General features: G+C 44.1%; 1 protein-coding gene across 1 annotated transcript; it reads right to left on the minus strand.

Annotated features, from left to right (window-relative positions):
• Nucleotides 1-910: 910 nt before the first annotated feature.
• On the minus strand, nt 911-11,829 carry CD28 (CD28 molecule). The gene is made up of 4 exons (XM_032190007.1): nt 11,775-11,829; nt 4,383-4,736; nt 3,994-4,112; nt 911-1,051 (listed from the first exon to the last, which is right to left on the minus strand). The coding sequence occupies exons 1-4, from the start codon at nt 11,827-11,829 to the stop codon at nt 911-913; spliced, it is 669 nt and encodes a 222-aa protein (XP_032045898.1).
• Nucleotides 11,830-15,653: the final 3,824 nt, after the last annotated feature.

Consider the following 15,653-nt stretch of genomic DNA (forward strand, 5'->3'; position numbering starts at 1 on the left):
TTTTGGATAGAAACAAAAATTCAAAAATGAGGGTAAAGATCTCCTCCAAATCTGACTTCCACATCTTCTAATGCTTCCCATGTTGCTTTGTGTTCCCTTGCTGTAGGCAAACAAACGGGGCTTTTCATGATGACAGCAGACCTTTCTTCCTCTCCCATTTGATTTTTTCTTCAGATGCATTGGTTTCATGCTCTGTGGAGTTGCTTGCTTATGACTTCAGATGGCCTTTATGAACATTTACAAAGTGTCCAACCTAAGGACTCACATGTTGAATGTTGAGTCATTTTCTTTCGGTCCTGGTTTGTCCCGATGGCCCATTTGCACTGTAGCCTAATTACTTGGTGCCTTCTGGCTGACTTTTCCATCTCTTTCAAGCATGTGTCTTGACTTTCAAACTGTGCCCTGCTCTCAGAGGGAAGACAGCTTGTTTTTTCCCCATTTTTCCATATTTAACAGCAACAATGGTTTCTGAGGATTAGACATTCAGGAAAAGAAATTACAGGCTAAATCTAAGGGAGCAGTTATTGGGAAAGGTCAGATGTTCTGGTGCTGGTTCCCCCAACAGCTGGGCAAAACCACCAGTGTTAAGAGGAGACCAGCTCCAAGACCTGATGCCATCCTTCTCTCTTACCCACTGACATCCCTCAACACAAGTTGCATCTCCTTGTCAGCCATCATGGAAAACAATCCTTTTTTACTTTTCCCCCATTTTTATGTTTGCTTTTTTTTTTTTTTCCCTTTCCTTTTCTTTTTGCATAACACTGAAGTTTAGCCAATCCTTGCTTTGGTGTAGGTATCCATGGTCATTAATAACAAACATGATGAGAAAAAAACAGGCTGTCCTTCGCTGTCCAGGAGCAAGTGACTGCCTAGAAGCACAAGAGGATGGTGGTGGCTCGGCTGGTGGCTCTCACGGCTGCCAGGAGCGATACGCAGTGTAGTCTCGTGTTGGTGCATAGGATGGGTAGCCCTTGTTCTTCTGGTAGGGTGGGTGCCGGGGAGTCATGTTCATGTAGTCACTCTGGTGGTACCTGTTCTTCTTGGACTTTTGCTGTGGGAGAAGGGGCAAGAAAAGTGTGAAACCATTTCTGCAAGTAGCCTGTCCCACCTGGGGTGAACATTCAAAAAGGGGAAGAAAAGAAAGGGAAGAGGGATCCTTTGAGCAGAGAGCTTTTGAGCATTAATAAGATGTGAGAAACATGAGCGATACATTTTATTTTTTCCTTTTTTGAGTTAACAAATAGTCTCATCTGACTGTCAGATACATTAACTGCTGATGGTCCTGGCTCTGGGTCCTGGTTCAAGGAAGCAGGCGTATTCATAAGAAAGCCTCAGGTTTAAATACGTTTACAGAAGAATTAGAACACATGTTCTCATAATATAATCCATGGAATTTGCCAAACCCTACTACAAGTCTACAGCTCATCTGCTGAGGGATGCGGAGCATCAGTTCTCCAGGTGAAGGAATGCTGCAGACCAAGGAGACAAACTGATTTCTCTCACCACCGTTTCTCAGCTACAGAATGACTCAGCAGAAGCGATGCAGCCTGAGCAGTGAAAGCTGTCCTCATTTATTAGGAAGGAAAAGAAATTGGCTTAACTGAAGCAGAATAAGCAGGAAAAATCAGCCTAGGCTATATATATCATGACTTGCCTACCATTTACAGCAGGAACACGTAATGTATACGTGGTGCTGAGCACTGTTTCAAGAGGAAAAAGAGCCAGAGCTCATGTTAATGTTTTATCTGGGCCCTAAAAATCTCATTTCCAATGTTGAATTTCTGCCTTATAGGGCCCCTGTGAGACAGGGAAGGCATCTCTTTCAGAACTAAGAGTAGCAGAAGACAGGTGAAATGGTTTGCCTGTAATGATAGAGGAAGTTTGTGGCTACAGCAGAATTTGCACCTGTGGCTCCTGCAGGCTGTGCATAAGGTTAGTGTTCTTGCATAGCTTAAGGCCTTCCTACAGGGACTGGGGAAAGTGCTTCCATTCTTTTTCCTTAAGACTGATTATACATTTTTACAATCTCCTTTTTACTGAAATCTCCTTTCTACATACATACATACACACATATGCTGCAGTGTATGTGTGATGCTGTGGAATTGGAGGAGGTCTGCCTTAGCAAGTCTAATGGCTGAATTATGCTCTACCTGCAGCGTGAGGCAGTTAATTGCTATGAGACACTTCAAGCTTTTTGATGTTAATGTTATATATATGCAAGGTGTTGAATGGAAATTACATGCTGCTGAAGCTATGCAATGCAGATGGTGCATTTAATCATTAGGTACAAAAGTTTTATCTGTCTTTCTTTATCTCCGTAATATTAAAAAAAATATATATTAAAAAATCTGTTGAAATTGAAGAGGTAATTTCTCATTAGAGAAATACATTTTGCTAGCGTGAGTGAGTGCTGGATTGTTCTGGGATAAAGTATGGCTGCTTCTGGAGAGAAAAGCAGTTTTCCTCCAAGGCAGGCAGAACTGTGAGGAATTAGACAAATCTTTAGCTGCTTTCAGGAACTCGAGTGAAACAGGCTTGCTATGGCTGTCAGGTATCATTTTTAGAACCTCATTTTAACGTCTACAATGTCATGTAGGCAGCTTTATTTACATTCAACAGCACTCCAAGTACATCCACGCTCACGGCGTGCGTTATCAGGAGAATACCACCAGCAGCGATAACAGCAGGTACAAACTGATGCAGCAAACAGCACGCATCACAGTGCAGCCTTGTCACTCTTGCTGGGAGCAGACATCTTAGTAGCACAGCGCGTAGCCATTGGGTATCGAAAGAAAATAGCAGAGAGAAAATGGTTCAGATTGTGAACGATGGATTTGAAGCTATAATATCGCATCAGCCACCGTCACACAGCACGGTAACACCAGCACCTGTTTGCTGTAATCCTCTTGGCTCTCCTCTCAGTCTCTACATAAGGCACAAAGAGGGACCACGTAACCTGCCTTTGCAGCTTGCTTTGACAATGTCTGGTTCAACTGTTTTGCATTAGAAATATGTATATACTGAGCAAGTGTATTTTTGTGAAACAGCTAGCAGAGCTCAAGCTTCAGCTAGCACTGAGAGTGGTTTTCTGTGCACGTGCAGCATTTAGCCTGTCAGGGACCCTGGGACCTTTTTTATACAGGCTACATCATAACCATAAGAAGCTATTTAATGGCAAAGATAGAGGGGAGAGGAGTGCAAGGAACAGAACTCTTCACGGTCGTTGCTCAAGTCTTTCCCACATGGAGTAAGAAGAGTAAAATCACCTCTGGGAAATTGGGATCCCAGGACTTGTCCTGGGAGGTGGCATTCTGCTGCCCCTGCCTCACACCCCACACTCTCTTTACTCCAACAGGGCTGCTTGTTGAACCAGGCAGAACTGAATGCGATGTGGGCCAGGCAAATGTTCAGATAGATTAGAAAGCAAAAATAATGAGCCACAAAGCTGTCTCTGCTTTCTTAGGGTAAATACACTATTGAGACCCTTGTGCCCCTGTTCTCTTGCAGTCAAGCTGCCAAAAAGAGTGAGCACGAGAAGGAATTGCTGGATAAGCACGAAACATCAATGCGGATGGTCTTGAGCCAGCTGAGGGCTCCCTAAAGATTGTTTTACTGTAGGTGAGCACCTTCTGTCAGATTAGCCTTAAGGGAGTTTGCCAGGAGTGCTTGGAGAGGTAGATTTCCCTGACAGGGACAGCTGGCTGGAGCTGGAGACCGTGTCCCAGTTTGGCTGGTGTGCTGGGCATGGCAAACGTTATGGCATTACTGTTTGCTTTAGGACTCTACTACAGAGGCTGACTGCCCACCTGGTGAGCATCTGATGTTCCAGCTGTCTGGGGGCACAGCACAGGTGTGCACGTGTAGCTGGGGTAAAGAAGCGCTGCGATCCTGAAGTGAGGGATACCAGTGAGCTTGTGGTAAATAAGGCAGGAATAGCCGGAGAGATGAACTAAGAACAAAGAGCATATAGAGCAAAGGAAAATGGTTTCTTACCCAGTAGCTAATAAAGATTGCAGTTATTAGGATACTGTAGAAAGCAAGAAGTCCCGTCACTGCCACCATAACCCAGTAAGAAATTGCAGACTGAGGCTCTTGTGTTTGGACGGGTGTCTCTTTAAAGAAAAGAACAAAAAGAACTTTAAGCACTTAAAAGCAAAAACCTCCGTCTCCACTTACTTGTTCTTTGTTCCAACATGCCATTTATATTAACCGTATCATACACCTGTTTAAGACATCTTTCTTGAGATATCAGCAGCAGGAATGTCATTTTAGGAGGCAACCCAACTATTTTTTTTTCTTTATAAGGGAACAAACTGCCTCAAGCCATCGTATAAGGAGTGTCTATAGGGAGGATACTGGCCTACAGAGATCCCTCAGCTTACCTTTCACATGAATGACAGTCCCGTTGCTCTTCTCATTGTAGACATACGGAGGTGGATACATGGCCTCAATTTTGCAGAAGTAGATGTCAGTTTGGTTGGCATTCATGTTCCAAAGATTGAAGATTACTTTGTCTTCATAAAATGTCCCCTGGCAGTTGAATTCTTTGTTGGAATTACTGCTAGATTTGGTCTTGTTCCATGAAATAAAGCAGACTTCAACTGCACTGTTTGTTCCTTTGTGCAGCGAAGCTCGAAATTCCTTCCCTGTTCCATTGTATGAGTAGTTGCAGACTAGGTTTGCCGTTTTGTTGGCTACGATGAGCAGAGGATGCTGAGCCACTAAAATCTTGTTTTCTGGAAGGGAGGGCAGAAAGAGAGAAAAACACTTGTTTGCAAGGTACACCATGAGGCTTCAGAACCACACATCCTCCTCTGCAGCTCTTCTCCGTGTCTCCTCTCCTCTGATGATGCTCCCTACAGGGGAACACATAACCACCAAGCTGCAGAAGCAGTTTCTCACAGGAGCTTGTTGCAGCAATCCCCCTCTTTATAAACAACTACAAAGTCACTAGGGAAGCATGTGAGGTCGAGGGTGTTTTTCTTTAGAGTCAGGACACTAGGACAGAAAGTGGCTCATGTGATAAAGATTGAGCATCAAGGCCCAAAAGGCTGCCTTGTTTCTTTATTTGTTTGTTTGTGTGTATTTAAGGCCACCTTTTTACCCTTTCCTTAGCAAGCAGATTCCCAGGGAACACTACAGAGTCAAAATACTATGAATTTAATGCTTACTTAAGTAGTCAGGTAAGAGAGTATTATTGATACAATTGCTTTGTAATCCAAGGACAGTCTTGAAGAGTTTGCAGGTGGAATTTGTTTAACTGTTTCAAGGGTTTGGGCCTTGGACAAAGAGCACTAAAAGCATGAACTGCTATCATTTTAATTTTAAATAATTCATTTCACTAGCTAGCAGCTGCAGCAGATTCTTAATCTCTCAGAGGAGTTGGGATCTGACTAATCTGACACTGTTGGCACTTAGCATTTGAATGGCCTGCAAAAAAGCATGTCATATGAAGGTATAATTCAATTTGGATTGACTGGACTGATAGATAAACAGGAAATGTTTTCTGACATGTAGAACTCCGTGCTATGATTAGCTGAACAATGAAACACTGCATAGGCTGTGCAGAGAGACAGCTTCTTCCAAGACAATTCATCCTGTGCCAATGGGGCCTTACTTCTCAAATTGTGACCTGTAAGAGGAAGGAGGTTTGGGTTCTTAAGCTAGGAACTTGCCAGAAGCAAGGAAAGCCCTTTTGTGTGTGTATATAACCACATGCAAGTGCAATTCATAGGAGGTCTCAGTAACCTTTGATGGATCACTGAGAATTGCTGTGGTTGAGAGAATGGCAATTGTGTCTCCTCCAAAGTCTGCTGCAAAACTTGCCTTCATTCTGCTTCATCCACGTGAGGATACTTGAAAAGGCTGGTTAGGGAAATGGAGTGGGATGGGGGCCAGATCCAGAATGCCCGGAATATAAGTGTTTCAATGTGTTCAATATTTAGGACTAAATGGCTACATGCAGTGTGTTCACACAGGCACAGGAAGAGGGACCACCCCAGCCTCTTGAGTAGGACACTCTTTTGGGGTGTAGGGGGCCCAAGTTCAGTTCTGTGCTCTGGCTTGGTGAGAGACCTACACCTGCCTCCCTCAAGCTTGGTGAGAGACTGGGCTTCTTGGGAGCTGCACAAATGTTAGGCTGGAACAGACCACTGAAGTCATCCTGTCTAGTGCTCCGCTTTCAGTCAGACATAGGACAAAAGGCAGAGAAAACAGATCTGTTAGTACAATTGACACATTATTTACACAGGTCCAAAGAACATCTGCTCCAAATACCACACAGTGTATCCACAGGTGTTATGAAGGCACTTTTTCATGTTGAAACTACCTCGCTTTGCTCAACTTTCATTATGAGAGCTGTGAGTGAAGACAGTGAACATACATGGTGGTCACGGCTATCGGGGACATGAGAGATTCAGGTGTAACCCCTGCTCAGAATCAAAACAGAAGATGGACTTGAGTGTGGGTCTTCCAAATTCAGAGTGAAAACCTTTCTCCATGTGATTATCCTAGGCTCTGGCTCCCATTCTTATTAATTTTTGTGGTTGCTAGACATTTTCCTAATAAATTGCTATTTCCCTGCCAGCTCCCATTCTCCTACCACTCTGCATCTGAAAATTTCCAAGCAGCTCTACTTAACTGTAAGCTGGTAAAAGGGTCTGTAAGGCTGCTGCTCTCCAGCTCCCCAGAGGCTTGAGAGAAGTTCGTGCTAGATTTCTTTCATCAGCCACTGCTGATTTATGAGGAAGTTAAGAAGCTGAGCCAGAAACCCTCTGCTAGGTATACCCTGGCATACCAATTGTAAGCCACGAAGGGAACAAGACTGGAACAGGGAGTGAAGTAAACATGAAGAGATACATGATTTTGCCAGGACTAGTGGTAGGATGTGGGCAGTAAAAACAACCCACGGCCAGCAGGTTCTCCAGTTACCAGCCCAGCCCATGAAACTGCTGAAGTTGTTCATTTTCTCACGGAAAGCCTCGTTTGCAGCCCTTTCTTCTCATGAGAGCAGAAGGACATGAGACAAGGAATGCTCTAGTGCCTTGTCTTTAGCAAAGAAAGATTTCGCAGTCCATCCTCCTTGTGTCTCTCCGTTCAGCACAGCTAGCTTGGAGGTTGGAGCAGAGCTCGTCACAGCTCACAAATCTCATGTTAGCAGGGAACCCAAACACCATGAAACTTTTTATTTTGATGAAGAGTGAGCATTTCCATGCTTTCCAGCACAAAGAGCCACACGTCTTGGAATCCCAGCACAGGGAGGCCGAATAACAGCAGACAAGGCAGGTTTCTATCGGAGGTGTTGCCTGTGGTGAATTTTCATCGAAATGAAGACATTTCAGCAAAACATTTCAGTTTCATCGAATCAGCACTTTCCGACAAAGGTTCTCACATAGGCTTATAAGGCATTCTAAGCAAGGAGTGAGGTTTGCATTCCACCCCTTTAGACAAAGTGTTTGATCATATTTTTCTTGGCCAGAAAACTGGTCTTTGGCCCAGGTGGGAATGTGCAAGACCCCAGCAGAGTTGTTCTGCTTTTAGCATAGCAGAATTCTGCACATCTCACTTGAGACACTCGTTCTGATTTTCACCCCAGTAGTGCCCACCACTACAACCCTGACTGTCACAGGAACCGAATACACCTTCAGAAGGGATTTTTCTGTTTCAGAGCTTACAACCAAAACAGGCATCCTGGAAGAGACGCTTGCAGAAGCACTACACCTCCGAAAAAATGCTTGCCTGTTTTTCACTGCAAGTGCTTACCAACACCTGTTTTTCAGCGCAAGTACTTACAGAAAAACAGGTGGATGTTTATTGCTTAGCCTGAGCAGATTTTCACTATGTCCAGAGGAAAGACAAAGAACACCGAAAAACTGGGGGACCACCTTCAAGTGCTGTTTACACTCTTCTGCAGAGCCCAGTGACCTTCCCCCACCTTTTGCTGCTGTGAGCTAGTCCGGATTCCTGATGTACAGCAGGACATAGCTTCATGCCTCAAGCTCCGCTATTTCATTACAGCTTTGAACTATTTCTGTCCCTGCCATGATATTTTGCTAATTGTCAACCGGACATTTTAGATGCAGCCAGTGAAGAAAATAATTTCCTTCAACTTATTTCTTGGACTTTTGGCCCAGTCTTGCCATGCAGGCTGGGTGATGATAACCCAGCCTCATGATGTTGAGGTGGCTGACCAGTTGCAAAAAGCTTACTTGCGGAGCATTAAACAAAGACTGTGCCTAAGTGATTTGTTTACGCCAAGCTTAAACTGAATCTGCTTTCAGAAAGTGGCTCTGCTATGTCAAATCTGAACTGGTTGAGGGAGGTCTTTTGTTTTTCATTTATGGGAACTAATGAGCACCACATGAATTGGTTGGGTTGCAATGCCAGCAGGGCTGGGGCAGGGCAGGCTTACCCCACAGGCAAGTTAGACAGGCCCTGCTGGCATCCTGCTCCTCCAGGCTCGCGTTTTTTTTCAAATCGAAGAGCATCAGTCATGCCAAGATGTGTTCTAATTTTGCAGTGAAGAGAAAGTAAGGCAAAACATCCCTTTTTTCATTTCTGTTCTGAATAGGATTTGAGTATATTCTTTGTAGGATCTGGACCAGTCTGAGCAAACTTGAGCTGAAGTTGCTTTTGCCTTCACAAAGGAAGTTCTTCTCGTGTCTCTTTGGGTTTGTTAAAATGGTGAAACTCTGAAACATCTCATATGTGTTTCCAATAGCATATGTTTTCCCCTAAATAGGCTCATGATTGCTATTTCCAAAGCTGTGTTCAGTCATGCTGCATAGTAATAAATATCTGTGTCTTGGCCTTAGCCAGAAAATGTCAGTTACGAAAAATCTTTGTCTACAGTTTCAAAAATCAGTAAGGTCTAGAAAAGTAAAATCATTTAAATCAGAGTGCGCATGCTGCGGGCTTTCTCGGGATCATAGGTTGTATAAGCAACAGTGCACTGTTGAGCTTTTTTGTATGTTATTTGTCATGCTTGACATATCTTATAATCACACGTGAGGTTTTTTTGTATCATGACAAAATGTTGGCCATCCGTATCTGTAATACACAGACTCCCTCATCATGGACCCCGGTGCAGGCAAAACTTCACTGAAGTTTCTTTCTTTCTTTCTTTGCCAAGAAAGTGAAATAAAGATGACAGAGTATGGAAACTAACTATTTTGATTTTTTTTTCCAGAAGTTTCCATGAATCATTATCAACTATTGGAAAAAAAACATTCTGCTAAAAATATTTTCTACTCTCCTTTCTTTCCCATGCCAATTGATTCCAGGGAGCTATTTGCCAGGCAAGGAGTCTGGGATAAGTTGGGATTTCTATAGACACTGGATTCTGCAAGGAACTTGCTTAATCCACAAATGGAAAGATACACAGCTATGTTACACACCAAGCCATCCCATTTTTTTACTGCTGCTGTTTCGTTGTTCAATTACCTTTTTACTCTGCTTCCCCAGGTACAAGAGTCTTTGTCTGATACTTTGGTTCCAGGTGACCCAGCAGTGGGTGTAGCGTGCAGCTGGAGGGATCTGCCCCTTCTAACCGTGATAAACTTGGGGTTTGCTAAACTTTCCTCCTTTGGGGCGAATACTGCAGGAAGCACAGTGCTGCACAAAGCACAGGTAATTCCTGCTGTAACCAAGCCCAGTTGGAGCACAGGATTTCTTCTTGTCCATTTGTGATTTTTTTTTTAAACCAGCATTTGTTGATGTCATCCTAATCACAGCTAACCACCGTGTACTTCTTCTGCATTCTGGTAACCTCGGTGGGTTCGAGGTTAACTTTTACACCCTGAGTCTGTTTTTAACACCAGCCAGAATGTGAGGCAAGTACTGAAAAGATGAGATCGTTTGTGGTCCACTGCAGTGGGAACCCACGTACATTACTTTATTTCATAAAACACACAGGTAGCCAACGTGCTCTGCCTGCCTCTCTGGCAGACTGCAGCAACATAATTATTTAGTCAACAGAGAGGGGGTGATGGGGATGGGGAGGGACAAGCTGTGTAAACATCGGTGTTACTGCAAAAGGGGAATGAGCAATCTGATCGTTCACGTCTCTTCCCAGCTTTAGAGTTCCACCATTCAAGCTCAACTTGCTGTACTCCCTGGCAGTCTAACAGCAGCAGAATGGGACAAATTTGTTTGTCTTCACTAGAACAAAGTATCTGAGGCCTATAATACATTTTGTGGCTCGAGGAAGTCCTGTAGGGTCTTGACCTGCCTTAGTTTTTTCCATGCAGTAAGGATCATTAATCTCAGGATCAAAATGAAAAGAAGAGGTAGAAAAGAGATATGAAATAAAGCTGAGAGCCCTGAGAAGCAAGCTAACTTGTGTGCTTCTCTTTAAGCAGTTGTACAGTCTCAGTGAAGCTGTTGGAGAAATTCAAGCTCTCAATGTAAAGCAAGTGTGCAGACGTCTAGAGAATCACGGCATAACCCCAGTGTCTGATAACCACACGCTTTATTTTGTTGCAATTTAAAAGAGTTGCATAAAAGTTGTTCACACCTCATGGAAATGTTTTTAAAACTGTTAACCCGTTGCTGCTACTTATCCCCTTCTGGAATTAATGTCTTCTCTGACAACCCAGTGGCCGTCTGTGGAAATCATTATGACATTGCAAGCACAGAACGATAAACATGGTAGAAGGACAAGGAAGGCAAAGACTATCATCTCTCAAAGACATACCATTGCTTCATGCAAATCACAATGCCTTCACTGAGGAAAAGCGTTGCAGAAAAATAACACAAGTTAGGCAAAATGTGATCAGTTGTATCTCTTGTATTAGGAAAAGCAACTCTTTAAAGATGTTCTATATGTGAAAGTTTTTGTACTGGAAGTCAGATTTTTGTTCTTACCTGTAAATTCTCCATCAAATACAAAATGCTGATATTTGGAGAAGAGCAAATAACAACAGTTCACAGACCAGTGACTTGAAAAATTGTCTGTCTCAAGATTATCCTTACAGAAACCATCATCCCTCGCCTTGCTTTGCATTTTGATGTATCCCTTGAAAAGACGTTAACTCTGAACATACTGCTTAAGTGAGAGACAACACCCAGACAAAACACCCTCAGCCACAACAACTGAAGATTCAGAAAGATTCACCAAGACTCCAGGCTCCTAAATCACAAATAGACATTTGTGTTGTTGCAGGTATTTCCAGAAAGAAGCTGGGTATCTCGTTAGTACCAGTAAACTACTAAACAGTGCAAAACTCAGAAACCCAGCAATTCCCACGCTCCCACCTTTGAGCTCCGTAAGCTGCTCTGCTGTTGTTCCTTTTGTGTGTTAGCTCTGGGGGGATGCAGGTGGGCACCGAGCTGGGCCACGGAGCTGCACACAGCAGGCTTGCAGGTGGCCGAGAGGCTGCCCCAAGGGGGGCACTGGCACCAGCTCAGCCCAGATCCCCCCAGCAGAGGCTAAAAAGCCACGAAGCGCTTGTGTGAGCAAAATCTGTACGGGCTGGGGGAAGGTGAAATAACCCCCCTGTAAATACACATGCAGTTTCCAAATGCATCTCAAGAGATGGCGGATGAAAAAGAAAGCTCTTGGGTCCTGGAGGGATGCTTGTGGAAGAAGAAAAATCAGGCTCTTTTACAGCAAGCTGATCCATATGCAGTCCTAGCAGCATACTCTGTCTCCCCCTGTACATCCAAACAGACCAATTTCTGCAAAATAGACTCAGAGCCGTGCTAGACCTTCTCCCCCCTCCAATGGTGCAAATGTTGAAAACTGGCGGAAAGGGTCGGCACCCTGCTTTTGTTACCTGTTACATCGGCAGCGGGGATGAAGCAGAGCACCACGAGGATCCCCAGGAGCATGGTGCTGATGGTGGGCCCGCGGCCTTGTCCCCACCCCCTGCAGGCACTCCAGGTCTCCCCGGGCCCCACGCCACCAGCCGTCCCGTCCCCGTGGGGCCAGGCTGCACCCTCGCTTGCTCACACAGCTTCTCTCCTCCTCCCTCCGCAGCACATGATGCACAGCCAAGTGAAACCACTGCAATGGAAGTGTTCGAACAGGAAGTTCACTCGTTTGGTGGCTTTACCCTTAGGAAGTCTCCCCTGTGCCTCTGCAAGACCTAGTAGCGCCTGCCAGCAGCGCAGCCCACCCTGTGCAGTGCAGTCTCTGTGCTGCAGGATGTGTGCTCCTGCCTGGGGCTTTGCAGGGTTGCCCCTACCGGGGGAGAAGCGGATCCCCCAGAGGTGCAGTGTTCTTCCTTTACCGAGAGCATATACATACCACTCCGTTCCCATCGCCACGGTAGAAGGGAACGGCAGTTTCCAAGTTCCTGGTGGCCAAACCTGGCCCCTCGGGAAGCTGTGTGCTCAGGAAGCCCAGCTCTCCTCGCTCCCAGGAGCAGAAACCTTCCTCCCTTGGCCTGCTGCCTCGCTCCTGCCTGCCTTCCCAGCCACCAGGAATGCCAATATATTTTAAGAGCAGTGATCTAGGTTTGTCCATTTGCATTGTGCTACATCAGCTTACCATCTAAATGCAGTCCAAACAGTGCAAGAAGGAGCTGATCTGTTATACCTTCCCTTCTGGAAAAACATCCTGAGTTATAAATGAGTATGACTGTAGTCCAATTGACATCTAAATAGAGGCAGCATGCAGCAAAGCACACTGCTCAACTGATGCTTTTACTAAAGTCTTACTATTTAAAGTTTTTCTCTTGGCCTCACCTGATAAATGCTCACTCTTCTTTGCCCTGCAGACCTGATGTCATCTCTCCCTTTGAAACAGCCGGATCGTGAGAGTGCATTAATGGCTTTTGTAACTGGAGAGCTCTGGCTAATAACTATTTACTTCTGTCCAACAAAGTAGAAATATTCAACTATCAATGCCTGTAGCTATCTGTGATTTATTTGAGAGAAAATGGGAGGTGCTTAGCAGGAAGACTTTAAAGAAAACTGGGCTGTTGTAAAAAGGATGAACTGTTCTTCCTTTTCCCTTAGCCTCTGAGGTTTTTAAGCTGTGTTTTATTTAAAATTATCTATGTAATGTAGGAGCAGCCTTACCTGGTATACCCATTTACAGTCTAGGAATTTTAACAAGATTCTTAAGGTTTGTAATTTATGTAAATTTCTTGCAATATTGAAAGTTTTGAAATTCCCTTGTGCTTTGAGAGAGAGAGAGAGAGAGAAGTCAGATTCCCTCTTAGCCCACCTTTGTGGTTTCTTGATAAATATCCTGATGCCTTATTTGAATTCTGTGAGTGTACCTGCAGTTATCAGTGGAAATGTCCCAGCTTAAACTGAAGGGAGAATCCCCCAACACAATTAGAAAATTCATTATCTTTTTGCTGAGTTGCCCTCTCCTGGAGATGAAAAATGCTGCTGTCATGTCTTCTGGCTCAGGTAACTGCACGATGTTTATAATGCCTGCTGCGTGCTTCTGCACCCTGGCTGTCAGATCCTTTCTGGATTTAGGACACAGACTGAAAATGCACGGAGTACGCTGTCCGCTCGTTACAGGGTTAGCAGAATATATATTGCATTGGGCAGTAACAAAAGAGGAGAGCAGCTAGAGCCATTCATTGCACTGGCATATATTGGAAAAGGATAAGCAGAGGAGTCCTAACTGTGGAAACATTTTAGTGTCTCTGCAGCTATGTATGAAGAGACTCTGCCCTAGGAATACCGCTAACAAAAACCAAGAGGCATCAGCGTGGGCTCCCTTCAGCGTGGCCATGGACCTGTTCTACCCCTTATCCCTCCTCATGTGCCTCTCCCACAGTGAGGACAGACCAAAGCACCAATTGCAAACAGAGACTGGACTGGTGGAATAGAGGAGAGGGAAGCAGGACCACTGAGAAATTATCCACTGCAGGTAGCCCTAGAGACCAAGCCATGGTGTGTCAGTTCTCCTTGTGCTGATGAACAGCTGTATCAGTATTGCCCTCCCCAGAGCCTCCGGTCCCTCAGTCTTGCTTTTAGTTTTGCCTAATGGTTTCCTTTTGATCCTTGGAGTATAGAAGGGCTTTATTTCTTCTTATTATTATTTTTTTATTTTTCTTCCTTTTTTTTTTCTTCTTCTTTTCAAATAGCTCCCGACTCATCTGCATTTCTTTGTTTTCTAGGATTTTAAAAGGGCACAAAACATCATTGTGTTCTCAAGAGTATGGCTTCTTTCCTTATCCAAATTGCAGCTCTTGCTCTAATTTAAACAGTTCATTTCCAATCACTTAGATACTTGACTTTGTCACTTCATATGTATGATCTTTTCCTATTCCTAAAGTTTTCATGAGGTTAGCTGAAGAAGATATTATAGCTTTCAGCAAGCAGTTGTGCACTTAGAAGAAACACAGTAAAACTTATCTGGGAAAAGAAACTGAAAATGCCCCCCAGTATACCCTCATACGTATTTTTTCTTTATTCTCCTGAGGAGCATCTGTCCTTCTATACCGTGAGTGTTACCAGAGGGTGTTCTGCTGCAGCGTTCATTCAGGCACCATTCACTCCTATCCTTACCCCATTTTTCATTCAGACTTCAGTCTGTTGAGTCTGTCAGTGCTCTGGCAGACAGGCTCTGCTTGCTGTCACAGCGGTGGAAATCCAGGCTAACATGATAACTGAGGTGGAGCTAGAACTCTGAGAGTACTGAACAAGCTAAAAATGTAATTTGCCTGAGTTTGGGAAGCAGGTTTTCATCCCATCACCAAATGGCTGACATCGCAGTCCAAAAGAAGTGAATGAGGGGTTTGTAAATGGATTTCTAAGGTACACAGGAATCTGAACTATGGGCTTGGGGTTTACCCATCACAGGATGTACATATAATAGCAGTCCAGGTATTTGATTGTAGCTTTTCATGCCTACTGTTCGAAAACCAAGCTCTGACAAGAACTATGACCTGAGCATTAGAGAAAGCTGGTGAGATCTAGTATGGTTTCTCAGAGTATTATTTGGGTATATTTAAAGGAGTCTCAAGAAATCCTAAGCAGGCTGCCAGTACCACAATTGCTCCCAGCAAGTACTCCTGTTTTTAGGCAAATAGAAATGTACATGCATGCTAGAAAAGTAATTGCAGCAGCATACTGCCATTCGCTTATTCCTGAGGACTCCAGTCTAATGGGACATCAGTAGGTCACTAAAATTCCCATTTAAATAATGTAGACGATAAACTTTCCCATCACTGGGCTGTCCTACAGCTCTGTACAAAGGCTATATTTAACAGCTGCCTCTCTTCCCCACCATGAAGAATAATAGCACAGATATTTAGAAAGCAGCCTAGGTAGGCTTACTCTGTGTGCTTGTATGTTGTCGACTGCTAGAGCAAATGTCTTCATTTGCACAACTACAAGTCTTAAAACATGTTTATTCTTCCACTGCTGCTGCAAGTGATGGTTTGTTATGAATATCATATGAGTAAAATGGAAGGTCGATACTTTCAAATCTTTATTACAGGGAGAATGTGCTCTTACCTGGCTGCTGTAGAGATGCAGAAGTGGGTTGACAGCATTTAAAAAACAGTCAATATTATTCCTAACTATAGAGACCATGTATGATCTATGTTATTCATGCCCGGCAGTGTCCCAGGCTAAGTGTAGGGAGTAAGTAACTCTAGGGAACTGTGCAGCATTTGACATCTGAAGTACTTCATAGTTACCTGTTGTTATTTTCACTTTACAGATGAGCAATCACAGTAAGA

The sequence above is a fragment of the Aythya fuligula genome, chromosome 6 (genome assembly GCF_009819795.1).
Source record: "Aythya fuligula isolate bAytFul2 chromosome 6, bAytFul2.pri, whole genome shotgun sequence".
Taxonomy (NCBI): Eukaryota; Metazoa; Chordata; class Aves; order Anseriformes; family Anatidae; genus Aythya; species Aythya fuligula.

Excerpts from the sequence above, each read along its gene's own strand:
- CD28 (XM_032190007.1), bottom strand. The coding sequence starts at position 11,829 with ATGCTCCTGGGGATCCTCGTGGTGCTCTGCTTCATCCCCGCTGCCGAT. Across the intron at positions 4,737-11,774 it reads CCCCGCTGCCGATGTAACAG|AAAACAAGATTTTAGTGGCT; the intron begins GTAACAAAAGCA and ends CCTCCCTTCCAG. Across the intron at positions 1,052-3,993 it reads CAATCTTTATTAGCTACTGG|CAAAAGTCCAAGAAGAACAG; the intron begins GTAAGAAACCAT and ends CTTCTCCCACAG.